Here is a 23,877-nt window from a genome sequence, read left to right on the forward strand (position 1 = left end):
GTTTATCTGGACGAAATCCGTTTGTACAATCAAACTGGGGACGATAACTTGGGGAAATGGGGCTAGGAATAAGGCCATTGGTCTTTGCTAGTCTAGTGACACCAGGTATTGGTCTCTCACCAGCAAAACTGAATATCGAGCGTCTATAAAAACCTATAAAATCGAGATAAAAAAAGCTCAAGCCACTTTCTTTGAAAATAAGATCAACGAAGCAGCATGCAAACCCAAGGAGATCTATCAGATCGCTAAAAGCTTGCTCAAACTCCCGGACAAACTACCTGATCCTTTGACCGCACAAACCCGCTGCAATGAGCAGGCTGACTATTTTTACAACAAAATATCAACGATCTACTCCTCTTTTCCCCCACTTCCTCATCCACTCCCAGAACAGCAATACCCCAGACCCACCCCTCCTACCTCCCTGGAATCCTTTACATCCCTGGAGCATACCAGCCTAGAATCTATAATGCTGCAGGTTAAGTCTGGATCCCCCAGTGACCCAGCTCGCTTCCTAAGAACAATCACGCCCACGATTCTCCCCACTATCCAGAATCTGATTAACAACTCCTTCTCAACAGGACTCGTCCCCCCGAAGTGGAAACAAGCTACAGTTAAGGCCCTTCTGAAGAAACCTAACTTAGATCAGATGAACTCAGGTAATTACCGTCCGATCTCCCTGCTACCATGGATTACAAAAATCGCAGAAAAACATGTAAATAAATGCATCACTGAATTCCTGGAAACAAACAACTCCCTGGATACCTCGCAGACCGGGTTCTGCCCCATGCATGGAACTGAAACTGCTTTACTAGCAGTAACTGAAGGAGCTAGAAGGATTATGGATGAAGGTGGCACCGCGGCCATTAATTTACTGGACCTCAGTGCCGCCTTCGACACTGTGAATCATGACATCCTATGTCACAGAATGTCAGAGCTAGGGATAACCTCCACTGCAGCAGCCTGGATACACTCCTTTCTCTCTGACCGCTCCTTCCGAGTCTGCGAGGGGAAGATCACATCGCCCAGCAAACCTCTCAGTTGTGGGGTTCCTCAGGGCTCGTCCCTGAGCCCCACACTGTTAAATATTTACATGCTCCCCCTCGCAGAAATAATACGCCCTTTTGGCGTCCAAGTCGTGTCCTACGCCGACGACACGCAACTGGTAGTTACCCTTACTTATCCCTCCTCCTATTCCAGTGATCTCAGAGGCTATATGGAAGCAGTCTGCACTTGGATGAGCCAGTCCTACCTAAAGCTCAACGGCGACAAAACTGAGCTAATGGTGTTGGGCAGCTCCCCTCAAAAATCTATTGAATCACTGTAGCCGCCAGCACTAGGCCCTGCCCCCCTAGCCAGAGATACCATCAAGAGCCTGGGTATCTGGCTGGATAACGCATTAACCTTCGGCCACCAGGCAACCAAATTAGCAGCCACCTGTATGAGCATCGTTAGACTCATACGAAAAATCCTACCACTCCTCCCTTTCAAGGCCAGACAGATCATGGTCCAGGGTTTAATCCTCTCCCGACTGTATTTCGGAAATGCCCTATATTTAGGAGCCCCCGAATCCACCCTAAAAAAACCTGCAGGTTATTCAAAACTGCGCTGCTCGGACTCTTCTGCGCATCCCCCGCCGGCAATCAGTGAAAACCGAACTAAGAGCCCTGCACTGGCTGCCTGTAAAAGATAGAGTCAGTTTCAAAAGCATGTGCATCGCCCACCGTGCTTACTGGAGAAAAGGAGCAATTCTCAATCATACTCTGATTACCCCCTACCACCCCAATAGGCAGCTGAGGTCGACCCTCGCCTTTCAAGTCACCATTCCCAGGTTCAAAAGAGAAAGAAGTGGAGGAAGAATGTTCTCAACTAATGCAGCAAGGCTCTGGAACTCCCTTCCACTTTCCATCCGTTCGGAACCTAACATCTTACCTTTTCGTAAAAAATTAAAAACCTTCATCTTCAACAGATAACCTCGACCCGCCTCAGCCTTCTGTATTTCAGCTACAGCGCTAGAACGCCTGCGGGTAGCTATCGCGCTATATAAAAATCTATTCCATTCCATTCCATTCACCGGGACAAGTATGGTATTCCAGTGGGGGTAGGGGGGTTGGGACCTGTTCAGGAGATTTTTGTGCGGTTCAAGCGTTACAGGGCTAAGCACTGCTTGAGTGAAAGTTGGGATATCTGGAGGGGTACCTAGTACCTGCTTGAAACTATGCATGAGCATCGACAACTCCATGGATTTGGTGAGTCATCGTGCTCCGTGCGTCTCCTCCAGCCTGATTGTGTCCTCTTCAGCAGCACCCCATTTCTTGACCGCCCCCTCCATGCTGCTACTGGGAGACCATCCGAAGAGCGCTAATGTAGTGTGATGCTTTGCTAGGAGTAGGGTAACCCCGGGCGTAGTACTAGGCTTCGCTGGCGGGCCTCAACGTCAAGTTGGCGACCGCAGGCGAGCAAAATCAACATCCTGGCGAGACTTTTTCCTCATTCACGATCAGCAACATCAAGTTGTCGATCGCGAGCGTGGAAAATAAACCTCCCGGCTAGATTCTTAATGTGGGGAGGTCAGGTTTCCAATTGCAAGTGGTCCAGTATGCTCGTGACTGCCCGCAATGAGAAACTACCAGTCCACGTTGAGAAAGCTGCAGCTTGAGTTAAAATCTACTTGAGCGGCAGAAACCGACAGCTTGCACTGTGCAAGATGCTGTTTGCAATAATTGCACAGTGCGAACAGCATTTTCCCTATCACACCACGCAGTTCGCGTAGCTCATGTAGTGAGAAGTGCACTTCGCGTAGCTACGCATAGCGCTACTACACAAACTACGCCCAGTGTTAGAGTAGGGCCAATATCGTGAAACGGGTTTCCACCTTTTCCTGCTTATGCCACCTAAATATCCTCAGGGCGCTAGTCTTCCAAGAGGCAAGGTCTGTCAGGCCTGTGACTGTCATTATCGTGTCATGCACTCCTGCCCAGCAGGGCTGCAGTGTGTGACATGCCCATAACATATGGATGAATGTGGCGGCGGGTATGTGGCAGTGTGGGCATTCAAACTGCTTTGCCAGGAAAAAGCGATTGAGCCTCTCCGGTGTGTGGTATGCACTGTGTATTATGTTGAACTGGATATTTTTAAGCGCTGGTTACTTGATACTTTTTTGTGGTGTTCCAGGGCAACAAGCCTTTCCTTATCATGCAGCGCCCGACCGAATTCCTCCTCCCATTTCTGTCGGAGCTGCGTTAGCAGCACACCTGTAAGCTCCTTGTTTGATTTGTATATCAAAGTGATAAAGTGCCTCCCTGTCCCCATATTTAATATCGTCTGTAGTTTGGGTGTGTTTTGGGTTCTCCCTCCATTAAATCCCACGTCTTCCTATAGTCTGCTATGAGCTGGCTGTAAAAAGAGAAACTTTCCGTCAGGGAGCCCCCTCTCCTATGTCAGGCCCTCGAAAGAGGACAGCTGGCCTTTTGTGAACAGAGCTTCCACCTCAGCAAATTCTGTTCAGGTTAGTAATTCCCTAGAAGTGTAGTGCCCGTGCCCCTTGGGGAGACCAGCTAGTGGTAACAGTGGGGAATATATTGACGTCACTCGGGAGAGACAATGGATTCTTAACATGCAGGATCTGGCCACCTTCACCAAAATGGGGTGGGTTGAATTGGATTTGGTCCCCGGGAGGAGTATTCGAGTTATCTCCGGAGCCGACAGAGTCCCCACTTCTGTTTCCTCTAGGTGGCGTCCAGCAGCCCATCGCGTGAACCACTGCAGCTGCGCTGTGAGAAAGTAGGCCTCAAAGGAAGGGGGCCCATCCGGCTGCGCTCTCGCAGCAGCTGTAGCATTGCCAAAGCCACCCTGCGTCGGCCCTTTCCCCAAATCAGCGATATCAGTAAGGATTTTTGCTCTCGAAAGAAGGTCCGCAGAAGGATCAACGGGACGTTGGCAAAATAGTAAAAGAGACGGGGTACCATTATCATCTTTGATAAATCAACCATCCCTATGGGGGGGAAGGGTAACATTAAGCCGTAGTTGACCTCGGTTTTCATCCCTCGTAGTGCCCTATAATGGTTGCCCTGAAGGAGATGTCTCGGAGTGTGATAGACTAATGCCCAAATATCATGGGGCATCCCCATTCAATGCCAACTTGGTCTCTCCCACTTTTATCTCCCAATGGGGTGCTTCTGGGTGAAGGGGGTAGATAGTGGATTTGGCCCAATTCACTTTTAAACCCGTTGCTTTCCCAAAATCGTCAAGTATGGCCCAGAGAGGAGCAAGGTCTGCTGTTATGTCCCTAATGTATATTAGGATGTCGTCCGCATATAGGGACACACTATGAGTTTGTCCCTCGAGTGGTATACCTCAAATTTCTCTACCCTCTCTAAGTCTTATTGCCAACGGTTCCATTGCAAGGGAGAATAACAACGGGGATCGAGGACACCCCTGTTGTGTTCCACGGTTACCTGGATGGGATGTGAGATGTGCCTGCCTATTTAGACCCTGGTGGTGAGGTCGGTATATAGCAGTTTGATATATGCCATGAGTTGAGGCCCAATCCCCAGCCACCGCAGAACCCTGAATAAACAGAATATAGCACCTTACATCCCATGCGTTGTTACATCGACTTGCTGTAGGGGGGCGGGCTGGGCTTAGGAATAGTATAATGTACTGATCCAAATCCAGTGTGCGCAACAGTAGGGAAGGTATTGGATAGTAAATGACACTATTCCTTAGGTTAGCGAGCCCGCTACAGCAAGTCGATGTAACGACTTGCATTGTAATGTACTGCGATGTAACAACGGTTAACAACCACGTTGTAATCGCATGCATTGTAACGCATGCGATGTAATGGCAGTTCCGCAAATAAATAATGCCATGCTAGGGTGTCAAAAGCCTTTTCTAAGTCTAGTACGAGGCACGCGGCGTGTAGAAACCAGCCCACACCCCGTCCTCGACATGAAACAACCGGCGTATAATCTGGGAGGTGTTTCTGCCAGGCACAAAACCACTCTGGTCGGGGTGTACCAAATGGGGGAGCACTCCCGTGACTCTATCCACTAGGATCTTCCCTAATATTTTGCAGTCTGCAGTTAGCAGAGTGATAGATCGGTACGATGACCTAAGTAAATGGTCCCGATCTGGTTTAGGGAAGGTCACCAATATTGATTCCCGTATGGTCTTGGGGAGTGTTCTCATCTCTAGTGCTGCCTTATAGCCTATGTCTAGCTGTGGGACTAGTTGTTGGAAGAATGTATTGTAGTATTCTATGGGGAAGCCGTCTTGGCCGGGGGCTTTGTTTTTGGCTAGGTGGTGGATCGTGTGTTTGATCTCTGCTGCTGTGAGTTGCTCGTCTAGGGAGGACTGGTCCTCTTCCATCATCTGTGCTATAGTAATAGAATGTAACATTTTGTGGATGTATTTCTCTCTGTCTGGGATCAGTTCCCTGTATAGGTCCTTATAGTAAGGCCAGCATAATATAAGCTTGCATATAAGTAATCTCACCTGTTGTGTTTCTTATGCTGGTGATAGGCTGTGTGCCTAGGTCGAGCCGAATAAGCCATGCAAGCAGGGCTCCAGCTCAGTTCCCCTCTCTGTGAATTCTGTCGGCATCTGCACAAAAATTATATTTGCGCAGGCTTCTGCATACTTCGTTTTGACTCCTGCCACTTGTGTAGGGAGAATCGCCTGCTTGTCTGCCTCTTTAGATATCTGCGCTAAGCACTGCTCCATTGCCTGTACCGCCTGCTCTATGTTTCCCGCACCCCCGCAATTTGTCTGATGCATGCTCCACTAATGACCTCCTTAAAGGTGTCCCATTCAAGTGTCCTAGAACTTGTTATGCGTGTGTTTTCGGAGAAGTCGTTTTGTATGTTCTCTCTCTGCTCATGTTGGAACACCGGGACCTCCAAACAATCTCATGAGAGCTGCCAAGTGGGGACCAGTGGTAAAGGTGGGCGCCATCTGAGAGTCATGCGATGTGCATCATGATCCGATATCACCCTGTCCAGATAATCCGAGTGTTGAGTCAGGGGGAGGATCGTGCGTGTGCACATGAACTGGTCCAGCCGTACTTGTAAATCATGGGGGATAGAATTAAAGGAATGGAGTTTAGTTGTCAGATGTGCGTATCGCCATGCGTTCATCAACGACCAGTGGTTTGATCAGACCCGAAAGCGGGCTGTTTGCGCGTGGGCTTGTGAAGCTATGGCGGGTGGGTAGGATCTATCTAAGTTGAGATCCAAATAGAAGTTATAATCCCCTCCTAGAACCCATGTGAACTGAGCTAAACTGTGTGACAGGATCTCCCAGAATACTTTTTGCTCTGTATTGGGGGCGTATATACTGCCTATTAGTATTGGCTAACCATCAAGTAAACCCTCTAGTAGAGCAAATCTCCCTTTGGGATCTATCTTCCTGCCGGTATCGAAGCAGGGGTCCCCCGGTCTAAGCCAGATGAGAGCTCCACGCGTATTTGCTGAATATGTCGTGGCGCAAAAGGTGCCCCGCCATCTCTTTAGAAGCTTGTCAAGTTCCCCCTTTGTCAGGTGAGTTTCTTGTAATAATATGACCTGCACTTGCTGGCGTTTGATGTGAGCATAAATGGCGTAGCGCTTTCACGGTGTGTGTAGCCCCGTGCGTTTAGAGTGAAAAATGTAATATATGTTGCCGGACTCATGGTGGTTTATAGGTCGCACCATGCTGGAGAGTGTCCCGGGGTCCCACTGAGTGTCCCATAGTTAGAGTTGTTTGTGCCTGGTGTGAGGTGTGGAAATGCTAGCAAGTGTTTCAGCCCTTTGTGACGGGATGGGTGTGGGGTCATGGTATGGCAAGGGGTTGAACTAGAAATCTCTATGGTTGTACGGCTCTGGAGTAATCTGGGAAGAGCATGACATGGTTATCTTCCACTGTGATGGGATTGTTCTGCCTGGAAGCTCGGAGTAAGACATCCCTATCTCAGAAATGAAGTAATTTTACCAGCATGGGATGAGGGAGCGAACCCGGGGGAGGACGATCCACCGGTACTCTGTTCGCCCTCTAAATCGAAAAGTAAGGGGTGAGTTGTGGTGTAAAGGACCGGAGCCAGGTCTCTGTGTATTTGACTGGCCTCCAGCAGATTTAAGATATGCAAATTTCTCCTTCAGGAACTCTCTTCCAGATCATCTGATCTTTCTTCCAGAATCGTAACTCGGGCCTGCAAGTCTTTCACTGAGTCTTGTTATGCTTTGGCTTAAGGTTGCATCATCAATAGTGATTTTTCCCCTTCTGTCACCTTGTCCACTGGCTTCCGATGGTCGTCTCGCAGCAGGCTGAGGTCCGTGGCCAAGTTACCGAGCGCTCTTCCATGGTGACGGGTGAGTGCTCTATTGCTGCTAGAACCTAGTCTAGCTTTTCTGACATGGTGGCATCAGAGTCAGTGCCTGTCTTTGAGCCTGCTTGAGTTGGGGACTTCGGTCTTGTCTGGTGAGGGGCCTGGGATCCCCCCGCCATCTCGAAGCATCCCACGATTGCAGTTAGCGTTGTGAGTGCTCGGCCACCTTATTTGCTGTGTAAGCCGGGGGGTGCCCACGTCACCCTGGTTTTGGGTCTGTCCGGGCCAGTCATTAGCCGGGTTATGCTGCCTCTACAACACTCTCCTGGACCTGCTGTGGGCCACTGGGTCGTCTGCTGCGATGGTCCCCGGCAAGGTAAGCCCCATCATCTAAACGTTTCTGTGGGTGCGCAATTCGGGTCTCCTCCGACTTTGCTCACCTCTTCCCGCTAGATCCCGGGTAGATTCAGGGGTTGTACATTAAGGTCCCCTCCTCAATTCTCCAAGTTGGGGTTATGGTCCCATTAGTGACCAGCTCCGTGGGACATGTGGGGGTGTATGCTGTTGAAAGGCATCTTGGTAGGACACCAAGAGGAATGTTGAGGTATACCCACCGCCCAGGGTTGGGGGGGGGGCCTTCTTTTTCAGTTCCGAACACCGAGCCGGCTCTCAAGGCCCTCCATTCCATTGGAAGTACTTCTCACCCTGGACATCCCTCTCAGGCCCCCGCTGTCAGATTGCACTTCTTGACCTCGTTGGCGAACCCTAACCGTGGTGGAGCATCTTCTGCCATTAATTGGGCCACCCGCCGACCACGGTCATAGGGTGGTGCGGGTCTCTTCATGCTTGGACTCAATCCACTCCCTGTGTCTGTAGGCGTCTGGGGCCTCTAGTTGACCAGTTCCCTATGCAGGAGGTGGTGCCCCCATAACTGGTGATGGCTTGTCTCTTGGAGCAGTGAAGTTAGGCCAGACAGTCAGGGTTGTGTGCCCTGTCTTCCCTCCAACTCTGCCATCGCCCCAGCCTGTCCGCAAGAGGGGGGCCCCCAGGGGTCCACCGATATACGCCACTCGTGGGATTTCCAGTTCTCAGTGGCCGGGGTGATGGGGGGGCGTTTGATCCGCTGGGGAGGCAGACGGGCGGGAGAGATGCGTAGACCCACCGGTTGTCTTCTGTTGCCACAGTCCGTGTCTTCCTCAGGGTCTCTTTCTCTCACTGGGGCCGATTCACATAACTAACTTAAGACAAAATCCTAAACGTGCTACTTTTGGTATTGACAGAAGTTAGGATTTTGTCTTAAGTTTGTCTTAAGACAGACTTAAGACAGACTTAAGCAGAAGCAGAAGCAGACTGACTTATTAATTGCAACACACTGGCTGCACAGGTCAATTCGCAAATGCATGGAACATCCTAACAGTCAGATCTTGAAACAGCAGCAATGTATCAAGTGGAATGTAAGATCTGGATTGCCAAAAAGTTGTCAACTACTATTCGATCATTGGATTCCAAGAAACATGGTCACTGATCCTAGTATTAAAACTGACACCTGCTAACTAAGCAGGTGTGCAGCCAAAAGTCTCATAGGCCACGCCTCTGGTGGCTGGGTGCATAGATAAAAGCAAAATTAAACTCTGATGTTATTATAATAAACTCAAAACTATAATGTTATCCACTTTGATTGAATAGGGCTTTGGCCATAATTAATTATTACAATGATCACAGTAGACATTGGGGGGGTAACTTGGTGCCACCTGAAGCCTCTGAACTGGATTGACTGATGTTAAGGCAGGACCTCAAAACATAAGGACCAATAAGAGTCCTGTTTTTGTATGAAAGGATTTCAACACACTCTAGTGGAGAAGTGTGGCTCAGGGGTTAGAGGCGGCAGACCCGGGAGCTGAGATCGGCCCTGGACCAGGGTTCAATTCCCCGCCTCGGCGGTTCTTGGGCTAAAAATTCCACAGACTCGATAATTCTCGCTTCGGTGCCTTCTCGACTCACGGGTTCACACTCTGCGACTCTGGGCAATAGCTTGCTTAATCTCCACAACTGCCCCTCGTGGCGGGATGCCTGGCTTTCACCTTGTGGATACCCTGCCGGGGTTATCTCACAGGGGAATACCAGGACGGGTTCCCTAAGCAAGCGCCGGGAAACCCACTGCGGGTAGCTGTGCGCTATATAAGCTCAAATACATGTACATAATTGCGGAATTTGTCCCAAGCAGTAAAAAAGTTGGGTCTTACAGCATTGTTAAAATACAAAAAATAGACACAAAAAAAGATTGCTAGAATTCTGTGATGCTACATCAGACCGACACTAGGAAAGAGTCAAATTCTCATTCTATCAGATACATTCCAGTGAATGTGAAATAGTGACATCTTTATTGGGATCTGATAGTTATAATTCAGTAGAAATCAACAAAGGCCTACTTATCTGCTCAGTGTAGCTACCCAGTGTGTAACAAGGCAACAACATGTTAACCGTATTATTCTAGCTCTCTGACAACTGTTAAAGGATGAAACTTAATAGATTTGCATTGAGTGCTTCCTTTGCATCTGTTGAATACTGCCACTACTAGAAACGTTCTCCACAACAGAGGAAGAAAACCTAATAAGTACTATGCCTCTGAAGGTAATGGGGATAGCAGAGGACCATGAGAGATGGTCTCAGATACTGAACAGCATCTGAGGAGGAAAAGTAATCACAGATTGAACACAGAATGCTGCCAGAATGAAATTAAATAGTGCATTAAAGAGTAAATAGGCTTGCTGACATACTCTTAGTAACCTGATCAAAGCAAAATAAGGATCTGGTGAGTTCAAATTTGAAATTTATGAGCTCCCCGGCTGGGGAAATTTGAGGGAGACACTTGCAAGAAAAGATCAAACCCAATTTTTAGTTCACCTTAAAATCACTTCAGGGCATTGTGGATCAAGATAAAAGTAGACCTCTCCCCAGGCCATTAGTATAGACTGAGGACTGGTTATATTTTCAGTTTATGAATCTCCCCCAAAATCTGACTGTACATAGAGAATATTTGGGGCAGGGGGAATCCCAGCTTCCCCACCAGATTAATCACGTGATCCTATGCAAACCAATCCTTGTACCACAGGTCCCTAACATTCCAAAATTGTGATCACAAAAGAGTAGGCTAAACTCTGGAATATGATATGGTAAGATATCTATAATTACATATACTTGAACATATTTAAACTGGCAATTGCATCAGTGATAAATTCATTTATTTTCCCTCTCCATCTTTCTACCTCATTCTTGTTTCTTTAAGGAGGCCCTTCTCAGTCTTCTTTAGCCCCTACGTAACAGTCACTCTCTGCATTGTTTGCTCTGATCACAGAACTTTTACGTTTAACATTTGTGCCTGCATAAGCACGGACTACTTGTAGTGTAATGTACTCGTGCTCTTACCTTGTGCTATTGCATGCGGGGTCGCATGCTGGGGAATGTATACATGTTTTCCTTTGAATGTAGGAGCCTTCAGAAGCCAGGTGTCCGTTGTGGGTCTTCAGTTACTACTTGGACTCCTGGCTGATGAGGCGCTCCTCTTGTGTTGGAAACCTTAAGGATTAAACCTATTCTTCTGAAGAAACTGTTGTCCTGGATTTATTGAGACAACCTGTCTTTTACATATTGGCGACGATCCGGATCGTTTCCATCACCAACCCACGCAAAGGAATTTTATGTGATTTACGTTTTTCTGGATTTCGTAAATTTTGGTGTTTGGGAATCTTTCGTGGCTATACCTCTGGATTTTGTGACACAGAATAGACATTGATGTCGGGACTTTCACCTGTGTGAGGAGCGGATTTTTGGTTACATTTTAATTTATTTCCCGACACTTCCAGCTCATTCGAGACTCGTTGCAGCTGACTGAAACTGCTTGTGGTCTCAAGCGGTTTGTCTGAAAACTGCCTGCGGTTTGCTGATCGGATGGTTGCTGGTTCGACTCTTTGGATTTGAGTTTTCAGTTTTATTTTGGGTGCTGAGCGCTTTGACATACATTTTAAATTGCGCGCTTACCGGACTTTCCGTGGAACCCTGGATGTTCTCGTCTGCTATTCCGCACTGGAATCTTCATTGCTGGACATCTGGAACTTCGAGCTCCTGGTTGCTCTTCCAGTTCTGGAACTTTGAACTCCTGGTTGCGCAGCTCGTCACAGCGCGTCTTTCTGAATCTTCTCGTCGGAGTGCCGCTTAGCATTCTGGGAGTACGTTTGACGTCCTACGTTAGACGTTACGTTCAGCGGCCATTTTGGTGAAGTTTTTCACTTCACTACTTCATTCTTCATCTACGTGTGATTCGTTTTCGGCGATTCACACGCCTGTGTTACAAGCTAATTCTGTTCCTTCTAATGTAAAGTTTTTCTTGCAGAGAGACGATCGCTACTCATTTCATTCTTTGTATACAGCTGTTTGTTTAGAAGGTATTATTTTTAACGATATTTCATTTTTATTACTTTATTTAATTGCCATTTATTGTCCTTCTCTTTGACATGTCTGCTGTCAGGGAAGTCACTCAACCTCCTCCTTTTCTGGAAAAACCTGGAAAACCTACTTTGTTGTGGTCTGAATGGTTTGATTTGTTTGAGAACCACATTATGGCGATTGATGCGGCTGACTATTCTCCTCCTAGAAAGTTCGCTCTCCTGTTTGGTAGCTTGGGTCTAGCCGCTCAACGCATTTTTAAAAGCCTCGTACCTATTCCACCTCCGGCTGCTCATTCTGGGGATAATGAGTGGAATGTTTATGTTGAGGCTATCGCTAGATTAAAAAAGCAGTTTGAAGAATCTCCTAATATTATGTTGGAGAGACACAAATTCTATAAAAGAAAACAAAAGGAGGATGAAAAAATTGATGAATATATTTCTGCATTAAGGGTGTTAGCGATTACTTGTGATTTTGGTCCTTTACTTGATAACTATATATTCGTGACCAATTTGTGTTCAATTGTGTTTCATCCAAGGTTAAAGAAAGGATTCTCAGTTGTAAGAATCCATCGTTATCTGAAGTTATTGATCTTAGTCTTAGCATTGAAAGATCAATAATTTCTACGAATGCGATGTCTGTAGATACTTCCTCTAAAGTAAATTTTGTTTCTGATGAAATGTCAGAGGATGGTCTATATGCTGTTTCTGGTAAGGAAAATAAGGAGAAATGGCAAAGTAAAACAAATGTTAATCTAAACAAACAAAGTTTTTGTTTCAGATGTGGGTCTAAATTCCACATTGGGAATTTCAAGGGGTGTCCTGCTGTTAATAAGCGCTGCGTTTTGTGTAAAAAAGTGGGACACTTCCAAAAGGTTTGCAGGTTTCAAAAGAAATCTATTAAGGTCAACTATGTTGACGTGGATGAATGTTGTGACAACTTTGACAATTTGATGTTAATGGTGGAAAGTGAGGATTCGGAACCTATTAAAGGACCGTTATGCGAGTCTCTGATTGACAATGTTAAACTGCAAGTAATGGCGGACTCTGGTGCTCCCATTACTATCCTCAGAGACTCTACATTTGTCGACAAATAGGGAAATGGTATGAAATTAAACCAATCTGATATCAACCCGAAAGCTTTTGGGGAGAAAGATATTGACATGTTAGGCTTTTTCTTAGCAAACCTTCAAGTCCTAGGTAGATCCATTGTTACAAAAATTTATGTGGCAATTAAGGGAAAGGATATTGTAGGTTGGAAGGACCTCGCTAAGATGGGGTTATACCTTGTCCCTGGAGATGAGAATCCAATTAAGGTGCGAGAGTTCCCTATCTGTTTTGTAGAAGATGCGAAAATTGATAGAACTGATCTTTTAAATGAGTTTAAAAATGTGTTTAGTAACAAAATCGGTCTAGTAAGAGGGGCGGAGCACAAGATTAGACTTATTCCGGGGGCATCTCCGGTTTTTCATGAGGTTCGCCCAGTTCCCCTTAGTGTCAGGACAGAACTTAAAAAAATGCTGGAGGATTTATGTAAAGACAAAATTATAGAACCTTCGGAATCTTCCCAATGGGTTGCGCCCATCGTCGTAGCACGCAAGAAAAATAATGAGATCAGGCTATGTGCGGACCTCAGGGGTCTCAATAAAAACATTAAGATTGACTGTCACCCCCTTCCTAAAATTCAAGAGCTGTTAGCAAACCTAGGTGGGGCCAAATGGTTTTCATTGTTGGACTTAAAGTCCGATTACCATCAGATTCCCTTGTCTAAGGATTCACAAGAGTTAACCACCTTTGTTACACCATTCGGAGCTTTTAAATTTCTGAGGCTTCTGTTTGGGCTCGCTTCAGCCGCCAGCGTTTTTCAAAGGTTATTGGACTCTTTGTTTGGGGATCTGGTGGGGGTACAAGCATATTTGGATGACATTTTGATTTTTGCATAGACGATGGATGAACATAATATCTTGTTGAGAAAAGTGTTGTCCATTCTGGGAAGTAAAGGAATGACTGTCAGAGAAAACAAATGCAAGTTTGGTGTGTCCGAATTGGAATACTTGGGTCATTCAATTTCTGAATCTGGTATTAGACCTAAATTTTCTGTAGTTAGGGCTCTGATGGAGGCTAAGCCTCCAGGTGATAAAGATGCTCTGCGTTCATTTTTGGGACTGGCAGAGTACTATGCCAGGTTCGTGGAAGGTTATGCTCAGGTGGTGGAACCCCTGCGTTTGCTCCTTAAAAAAGGTCAGAGGTTTATTTGGACCAAAGATTTAGATGGGACTTTTGCTAAAGTCAAGGACTTGATTGTTTCTGCACGTTCTCTTCAGGCATTCAGGGACGATTCCATGTGTATTATTGCAGTAGATGCAAGTATGAAAGGCCTAGGAGCTGTGTTATGTCAACAGGTGGAGGGTAAAGAACACACTGTGGCTTTTGCCTCTAGATCCTTGAAAGATTTTGAAAAGCACTACAGCACAATTGAGAGGGAGGCGTTGGCCTGTGTGTGGGCGGCTCAAAAGTTTAAAATGTATATCTGGGGCCACAAGTTTGTGATTTTATCTGATCATAAACCCCTTTCATTTATATTTAGCAAAGTTTCCGGTACTAATAGTCTTTCTCCTAGGCTGACTAGACTAGTCTCTAAACTTCAGGAATTCAACTTTGAAATAAGACACATTGCTGGGGGTAAAAATTTCAGAGCAGATTGCTTGTCCAGGATGTTGATGGACAAAGACGATGAGGATGACATGGTGGAGGAGGATGTAGAGTGTGTGTCAGTGGTGGATGCAGTTGAGGAATGGAATTCGGTTGTGTCTGAAAAAGATTGGAAGGAGGCCAGTGAGAATGATGGCATTTTGTCTCAAGCTTTGGAGTTTTCTTCTAATGTTTGGCCGGAGGCTAGAAATTTAACCGGGGATTTAAGGAATTTTGCCCAGGTGGCGGAAGAACTTTCAGTCAAAGATGGGGTTTTGTTGAGAGGCGATAAGTTCGTTCCTCCCAGTGGTTTAAGAAACACTATAATCAAGCTAGCTCACGAGGGTCACCTAGGGGTGACTAAAACTTGTATGAGAATCAAATCTCATTATTGGTGGCCGGGTATTGATTCCCAAGTAAGAGCAACTGTTGATAATTGTGAGGAATGTTTATTGTCTGATAAACATTGGAAGACTCACCAGACTCCGTTACAACCTTCTCAATTTCCGGGGGTTGCTTGGGAGAAGGTTGCTTTGGATTTCTCCGGTCCGTATAAGGTACTTCCTGAAGGGAAAAGATACCTTATTTTAGCAATTGATTACTTCTCGAAGTGGATGTATTATAGATTTGTAGAGGCTCCGGATTCAAGTAATACTATTTCTTTCTTGGAAAGGTTGTTTCTATTGGAGGGAGCTCCTCAAGTCTTGGTGACTGACAATGGGACCCACTTCGTCTCGGATAAAATGTGCAAGTTTTTGAAAGCCCATGATGTGAAACAACTGAAAGTGGCTCTTTATTCTCCCTCTTCCAATGGACTGGTAGAACGTGGCAATAAGGTTTTGAAGGAAGGAATTCAAACAGCTCTAGCCTCTGGTGTGGATGTTTTTAAATTTTTGGAAAAGAAAATTTGGAATTATAACGTCTCTCCTCATTGTACGACTCAAGTGTCTCTTTTTCAATTGTTGCGGGGTAGGAAACTACATTCTCCGTTGTTTCCTGCTTGGTTAGGCAAGGTGGAGGGCAATCAATTTTCTTCAACTTGGGTTGACATTGACTTTACGGTCAAACAGAAGCAGGCGGTGATGAAAGAGAATTTTGACAGAGTTAAGTGCGTGAGGGATGTACAAATGTTTGTGGGGGATTGGGTTATGATCAAAAAGCCCTATAAAGTGGCTAAAGGTTTGTCTATGTTTTCAAGTCCTGTTCAAATTGTTAAAGTCAGCAAGAATGCTGTTTTCTTGGGGGACAAAGGCTGGTGGAATGTGAGACAATTGGCAAAGTTGACTGCGGATCAAGCGGCCCTGATTTCTAAGAGGAAAAATGTATCTACTCAGGAAGGATGTGATTGGTCGCATTGGTTACAACCAAATGTTTGTTTGGATTCTCCTCCCATTTCTTCCTCAAAAGATTCCTCTCCTTCTCCAGGTCCTGCAGTTATCCCTGCAGTACCATCTTGTAGTCGCACTGGTCGTATCAGAAAACCCCCTGTGAGATATAATGAATTTGTTGCCTTTTAATTTTTATTTTTTTTATTTTATTTTACCTCTTTTTATCTGTGTTTTGTATAAGGGGGAAGGTAATGTAGTGTAATGTACTCGTGCTCTTACCTCGTGCTATTGCATGCGGGGGTCGCATGCTGGGGAATGTATACATGTTTTCCTTTGAATGTGGGAGCCTTCAGAAGCCAGGTGTCCGTTGTGGGTCTTCAGTTACTACTTGGACTCCTGGCTGATGAGGCGCTCCTCTTGTGTTGGAAACCTTAAGGATTAAACCTATTCTTCTGAAGAAACTGTTGTCCTGGATTTATTGAAACAACCTGTCTTTTACACTACTCCTAGCTGGACTGTCTGCTATAAGTGAAAATACCGCTTTAAGTTTGTCTCTGACATACAAGTTGCCTATTGGTCCTCTTCAGTAGTTTCCACTTCGACAATGGGGGGCAGAGAGAACATGGACAGTTGAGTTAGTTCTGAGAATCTGTGGACTGGTAGTAACCCACGTCCCCATGACTGGATCACAAAAGTCTGTTCTGCTATGCTGCTGGCTTCAGTGAGTTTACAGATATGGTTATTTTTGTTCTACAGGATATTTGATGGGCGGATCCCGATACTAGCTGTCATGGACCCCATTATAGTGAAAAACATCCTCGTGAAAGAGTTCTACACCCACTTTACAAACAGGCGGGTACGTTTCAAAAAAGGTGCAAATCTAACAGAAGTGACCTGGTTATTTAATTACTACCAAGCACAGGCTCAAAGGATGGGACTGTTTATCCTTGTTTTTGCAGTCATGATCTCTGTTTTAGACTTCTTGTTTCACATCTTTGCTGTGATAGAGTGGGTGAAAGGTCTGGGGTGACTTGTGAACCCAACATCTCTGAGGTGCTTTGAATGTGTTAAAATGTAATAGTAGTTAGGAATGTACTTTTTTGCAGTTGCTAGAGTGGTATGCAGTGCATCACACTGTCACTAATGAACGAATGTAAGCATTTCCTTCAGATTGAGCATTTCTAATGGCAAACCTGCCTTGGGCATCAGAAATGAAACTGCATTTAAAAAGTGACACATAGACATTTGGGGCTGCAAAGTGGAAACATGAGGCTTTGATATTTGAAAACGCACATATTTTAAAAGTGCATTACCATGCTATGTTCAATGTCTCTTGCTGAAATAACATAGGGCCATATGTAGGTAAAACAGTTTTTCCAATTTTCAAATTGTGATTTTTAGGGAATCGCAATTAGAGAATCGCAAAACGCCAAGTAGGTAGGATTTGCAAAATATTTTGTGAATCCTACATATTCTTTATTTGTGAATTGCAAATTGAGATTGGCAAATAAGGAATACCTTCCCATTCATTCCTATGGGCTAGAAGGCCCATAGGAATGAATAGGAAGACATTCTCAATTTGCGATTCCCATTTAGAGAATCGCAAATTGAGAATGCAATTTCAAGGTTGCAAGGGTGTCAATAGGACACCCTTTTGCACCCCTGAAATAAGCATGGGTGCACATGTGGCGCACATACATGCGCAAAGGGCATGTATGTACGCCACATGGCACTTTGAAAAATGCAAAAAAGTGAATTTTTCAAAGAAATCGCAAATTACCACCAACCTGAAGTTGGTGGTAATTTGCGATTCCTTTCTTTTTTTTCACTTTTTTTTTATTATTGCAAGAAGAACCTCTTGATTTACATAGTATAACAAATGGAAACTTAACAGAGGAAAAAAAAAGAAAGAAAAAAATATATATATAAACTAACAGTTGATAACTAAGACAGAGGACGGCCTTATAGAGTTTCTTAAAAAAAAGAATACATTAGAAGATACAAACCTAGATTTAGACTGGTCTCTTTAAACATTTGTATCCTAAATTTCACAGTTCGAAAAAGGTTCCCCAAATTTTTTCCTTCCTTATCAAGGCCTTAAGACCTCTAATTCTTGCTAGCGAGAGTTCCATTACATTTATTTCGTTTATCAACGTCCACCATTCCATTACATTCGGAGAATCCTTTGATATCCAGAATTTAGCTATAACTAGCCTAGGGCAAGCTTATACTATAGTGATTAAATCTTTATGTTGGCAGTAAGTATCTTGAATGTCTAATAAAATAAAGTGAGCCGAAAATGGAGGAGTGATAATTTGTTTCCTAGTTAAAACGTCCGTTATCCCCTTCCAAAATAAAGATAGCTCCGGGCACGAGAAAAGCATATGTTCAATTCCTGCAGCTTCCAAGTTACAATTCGGGCATTTGGTTCGATCATTTAATTGATTTCTTGACTTTTGACTTTGATTTCTTAGTGTCCAACTTGATATTCTTTGAGTGGTATAATATAGCTGAGTAATTGTTCTGTATAACTGCAGCCTCAAATTAGAAGAATGGACTACATGGTTAATTTGGCGTAGTGAAGATGTAATCTGTATGGAGTTGATATTTATTCCCAATATCGATGTCCATTTGGCCGCTTTTTTCTCACTATCGTCTATTTTACCTAAACTCAGACAGCCATAGCCAAAACTGATAAGTGATTTAATTTTATCTGAATATAGACACGGTAATGTATCTGAGTGGGCCACTTTTACAATTTTCATTTTACAGAGGAGAAAGTCTCGTATCTGAATATATTTAAAATACATGTCATTGTTTATTTCAAATAGAAGTTTTAGTGTATCGAACTCTAAAAAGCCATTTGGACCATACAAATCCCCCAAAACATTAATACCATGCCTAGCCCAACGATTTCCTAATCCATCTGAAAAAATACCAGGTAGTCCTGGATTACCCCATATTCTGAGCTCAGCATTATAAAAAGAGATCTTATCTATAGTAGTAATTTGGTCCCAAATTTTCTTAATATGTCTAGCTGTCTTAAATTTTACTCTTTTGAAGTAATTTGGATCATGTACACGAAATACAAATTGACTGCTATCGGAACCCAACATAAACTGGTGGTAAAGTAACGAGCTCTCATTTTTCAATAAGCTTCGTATACGACGAAAAAAAGTAGCAAGAAAGTAAAGCCTAAAATCAGGGAACATTAAACCTCCCTTTTCGATTGGTAGCTCCATGAGTTTCATCGATCTGCATGCTTTTTTGTAGCCCCACACAAAGCTACTACAAATTCCTTCCAATTTCTTTAAAAAAGTTTATTAAGTTGTAAGGGAATGCATCTAAATAAATATACAAATTTTGGCAGAATCTTCATTTTTACTAGGTTTATACGCCCCACTAAGTTAAGCGGTATCTTGTGCCATTTTTTTTAGAGTTAGAGTCATTTCCTTTAACAATGAATCATAATTCATAGTTAATATCTCATCAATATTTGCTGCTAACTTGATACCGAAATATATCGCACTTTGACATAAACCCGGTACTGGTTCCGAGGGTTTATAGTTGGCGATAACCTGTGTCTTGCTTACATTTAATTTGTATCCTGACACTTCTCTGTAGTCAGCAGCTTCTTTTATTATTTCTGGGATAGCTCTAAATAGATCTGTGGTGAATATCGCTATGTCGTCTGCAAAAGCTGTTATTTTTAAGCTCTTCCCGCCATGTTGCGTTGGAATGATATTATCTTGAGCGGACAACGCATTTAAAAATGGCTCCAAAGACAGAGCAAAAAGCAGAGGCGACAAAGGGCAGCCTTGCCTAGTTCCCCTCTTTATCAAAACATTTTCTGACTCGCTTTATCCATAACTGAGCTTGGCCATTGGATTATCATACAGCGAACATACCCAGTCTAGATATTGACCCTGGATACCGATTTTCTTCAACATTACGATTCCGAGCGGGGTGAGAGTAGTTGAGGCTACATCGAATGCTGTAATTGCCATGTTCACATGGGACGTGGTGTCTCTCCCCATCACAAACCCATGTTGCTGGGTATTAACTAGAGCCGGCATGTTAGGGGCTAGACGGTTTGCCAGAATTTTTGAAAATATTTTTGCGTCTGAATTGATCAAAGAAATCGGTCGATAAGAACCGCATTCCTCCGGGGGTTTATTTTTCTTTAGAAAGAAAACTATTTTGGCTATTTTCCAAGATGTGGAAAGTAGTTCTTGTGAGCAAATTTTGTACGGTTCCATGGGTAGGCAGTCCTCTCCAGCAGCTTTTCTCAGAGGTAGAGCTGAAATTGCCTTTTCTATTTCAATTAATGTTATTTTAGAACTAAGTTGTTTAACAGCTTCTATCTCTCTTAGTGCAGGTATATATTTGTCTAGATACTGAGAAATTCTAGCCCTGGTAGGAGCATTATCTGGCATATATAGAGTTCAATAGTAATTAGTAAATTGATCTAAAATCTGTTCTGGCTGATCATAATTGCATAGATCTGATCCTTTGATTAATTTAATCCTTGTTCTAGCCTTCTTGTCAGCTACCTTATACACCAGCACTTTGCCAATTCCGTCCCCTCCTTTATATTGGGCTAATTTGTATTTGTGAATTTTTATACTGTTTCTTTCTCTTAGAGTCTTTTTGATAGATGATTGTAATTTTAACAGCTCCATTCTTAGTTCCTCAGTGTTTGTTTTGCCTTGTGTAGTGGCCTCTGCTAATCTCTGTTCCCCTAACAAAATGTTAGAAGTAGTTAACTTTGTGTCACTACGACTTTCCACGTTTTTCCTTAAAATATACTGCTGAGCGAAACCCCTTATGCTGCACTTACAGGCATCCCATACTGCGGTAATTGTGGCTGTGTTAACCTTTAGCTCTATATATTCTTTAATGTGCTCTTTTAATAGTGGGATACAATGAGAATCTATAAATAAGTGCCTGGGGAAAGTAAAACGTCGTAAAGCTAGCCTCTGATCAATAATGTCAAATTCTAGTAATATCGGGTTGTGATCAGATGTGACCCTCGGGCATAATTCCATATTGCATTTTCCCACAATTTGATCTGTTGCCCACACCATATCAATTAGAGAGCAAGACCTATGAGGCGCTGAATAGTATGTGTATCCAGGTATATTCGGATATTTTGAGCGCCATATATCCTTCAAATTATGTAGTCGACCAAGCTCTATAATCGCAGCCCTAACCTTACATATCCTCCTTGAAGTGCCTTGTCCAGTAGAGTCTATTTTATAATCCATTACACAATTAAAATCCCCCATGACCAATACCTTCTTCCTCCCACTCCAGTATCTCTATACTTAACTGCTCATACAACTTTGGGTCGTCTATATTAGGCCCATATACTAGACACAAAACACATTTTTTAAGTTCGAATTGAATTTGAGCCATTGCCCACCTACCCCGTGCGTCTGATGCAGTTTTAATGATTTCAATCCTTGATCGTTTCTGTATTGCAACCCCCCGGATAGAGGCTCCTAAAGTTGAACAAACAACCAAATCATATCCCATTTGAGACAGCAGCTTTCTATCCTGATAGCCAATGTGTGTTTCTGACATAAGCGCAAAATGAGGTTTATACATGTCTACCTCCTCCTGTACCAATCTCCTCTTCTGTTTGTTATTGAGACCAGCCACATTCCAAATAAGTAGTCTAATCATAAACATATCTTATGCTCATATTCATAAGTTTGACTTTCCTCTGTACACAAATTTTGCACAAATATTGTTAAACAAATATAGCTTACATTTGACTAGTCCATCATTCCTTCTTGCAATAAAAAAATGTTCCCCCCTTTTTCCCCCCACCCTTAACCACAGCCCTTCCCACCCCTCCCACCCTCGAGTCCCTGAAGAGGGAGTGCCCCTCTCTAATCTGCTGCCGCTGGAGTAGCAGCATTGTGAAGTTGCCAGCAAAGAGGCATCTCCTACCCACCCCTACCATTAAGTGTTCAATTTATTAATAAAGAAAAAGCCAAACAAAAGGGGGGGGGGGCAGATTGGGGAAAGAATCATACTTTTACAGCCCTTTCTATTTTCATTTGCTTGTTCAAATGTTAATACTGATTTAGAACGATTTGTATTGCATAAGAAATATGCATTTCAATCACAATTTCTACTTCAATTTCCCTTTTCGAGTGTAAATTTTTCTAGAGCCTGAACCGCCTCATCTTTATCAACAAAAAAATAGGACCGGCCATCTTTAATCACCTTAAGGCGGGAAGGCTCTTGTAAATAAACCATACATCCTATAATTTGCGATTCCTTAAGCCAAAATCGCACAACTTGGGTACTTCCTACATTGCATTTAAGGAATCGCAGTTTGGGATTCCTTAAATGCATTCACAAAATAGGGAATCACAAGTTTTGCGATTCCTTATTTTGCGAGTGGGTTTTTGTCTGCTACATAGCACACTGCCCAAATTGCGATCGCAAACACTGAAATTCTGAGAATTTCAGCGTTTGCAATCGCAATTTGACTTCTTACATATGGCCCATAGTTCTTTTGCAGCTAAGGTTATGTGTTTCGCTAAAAAGAAAGGTTTCCTTAAAAGAAGGTTAGATGAAGTCAGAATGTGTCTTGGGTAGACTTTTCGCCTGGCCGATAAATGACGTGTGCAGACAGCAGAGGGGTCGAGGTGTCCTTTTGGAGAAAGTTGGATTCCAGTTGGATGCAGACCGAAAATCCTGCCACATGCTCTGTACCATTATTTCTGATATAAACGCATCCCTAGTTTACGAGTTTCAGAACCCTTGCAAAGACCTTTGCAAGAGGCAGACTCAGACAGATTTAGATATGGGGGACTGCAGAGGAGTTTCAGACTTCATGCAGAACTGAAGGGAGCAGAGCAGATATGATATGCAGATGTAGAAAAGGAGAGGGCAGACTTTGATTGAGAGCAGTCCGGATGCAGATGAAAGCAGATTAGATGGAGGTTTTGTTCCATTCTGACTTTTGTTAAAATCCCTATGCTTTATGATTTGACTAACTGACTTTGTCAAGGCGTATTTGCTCTATGCTTTGTTTCTGTTTATTAGAGATTCTGCCATTATTAAATATTGATTTAGCTTTATGCTAATCTCACTCTTGCTTCTATTCTTGAACTCTTCATGAGTTCTGACTGACATCATTGGTGCCTCATTTTCTTAGAATATGGATTCTATCCTTTATGGAATGCACTGTATGCAAATTTAAGATATGCTCCGCACTAATTTTATTTTTCAATGATCAATTCTGTAACCAGATTTATACCTGACTAATGAAGAAGACACAGAGAATCTTAAATTTTAATTGGAAAATAAATCCCTTTAAATTACTCACAACTCTCATTATTGACTACAATTTTTTATTTGCATTTGATTATTTGCCCATGTTTATGAAGAGACCTTTCCGGTCAAAATACAGTGTCCAAGATCCATCGCCTTGGACAGAAACAAGGGTAATGGTACTTAAAGGTAATGGTGCCACCTTTTTAAAATTTTCCAAAGAGAGATTACCCTGAGATTTCTGCGTTATCACTAACGTATTCCATGACACCTGGAAAGGTCCCTTGAAGGGTAGTGGAACTGGGACTGAGAGGCATAACATAAAACAATATGTCCCCCTGCAGAGTGTTGTGGGGGGGGGGGGGTGTCCCTGTGACTCCCATCCAATACAGAAATGCATAGATCGTAGGCTGAATCGCGGTCCCCTCGAGCCCTGCATTATGCCTTCCTGCTTGGAAGTTTTGCTTGATTGGGAAATATGAGATCTAACCCTCATTCTTCCAGCATCTGGTCCGTCTTTGGCACCCTGTTTTAACTGAGGCTGCATTGCAGGAAATAAGCCACACATTCTACACCTGTGCAAACAAGTGAGTACGTATCACTGCCTGTTAGAGTAAGAATTTAGTACTGCCTTTTGATCATTTCCATTACTCTAATGATCCAACACAACTACATTCAATGAGGCACCACGGATTCCTTCCTGTAATTCCTATTTGCAAAAATAGAAGTGGTGGTACTCTCCTCATGAAAAATAAAATAATAGGTGGTACATTTCTGATCGGACCATTCTATTTTCAGGCCTGCAGGTGTGAGTTTATGCTTC

General features: G+C 43.6%; 1 protein-coding gene across 1 annotated transcript in view; it reads left to right on the top strand.

Moving 5' to 3' along the window:
- Positions 1-23,877, top strand: part of LOC147684821 (cytochrome P450 3A21-like) — a 242,933-nt gene that overhangs the window by 65,071 nt on the left and 153,985 nt on the right. The window contains exon 4 of the mRNA XM_086940698.1: positions 16,518-16,617. Coding sequence (XP_086796824.1) covers positions 16,518-16,617 — 100 coding nt within the window. The remainder of the gene's footprint in view (positions 1-16,517; positions 16,618-23,877) is intronic.

This window comes from Lissotriton vulgaris, chromosome 10 (genome assembly GCF_964263255.1).
Source record: "Lissotriton vulgaris chromosome 10, aLisVul1.2, whole genome shotgun sequence".
Lineage (NCBI taxonomy): Eukaryota > Metazoa > Chordata > Amphibia > Caudata > Salamandridae > Lissotriton > Lissotriton vulgaris.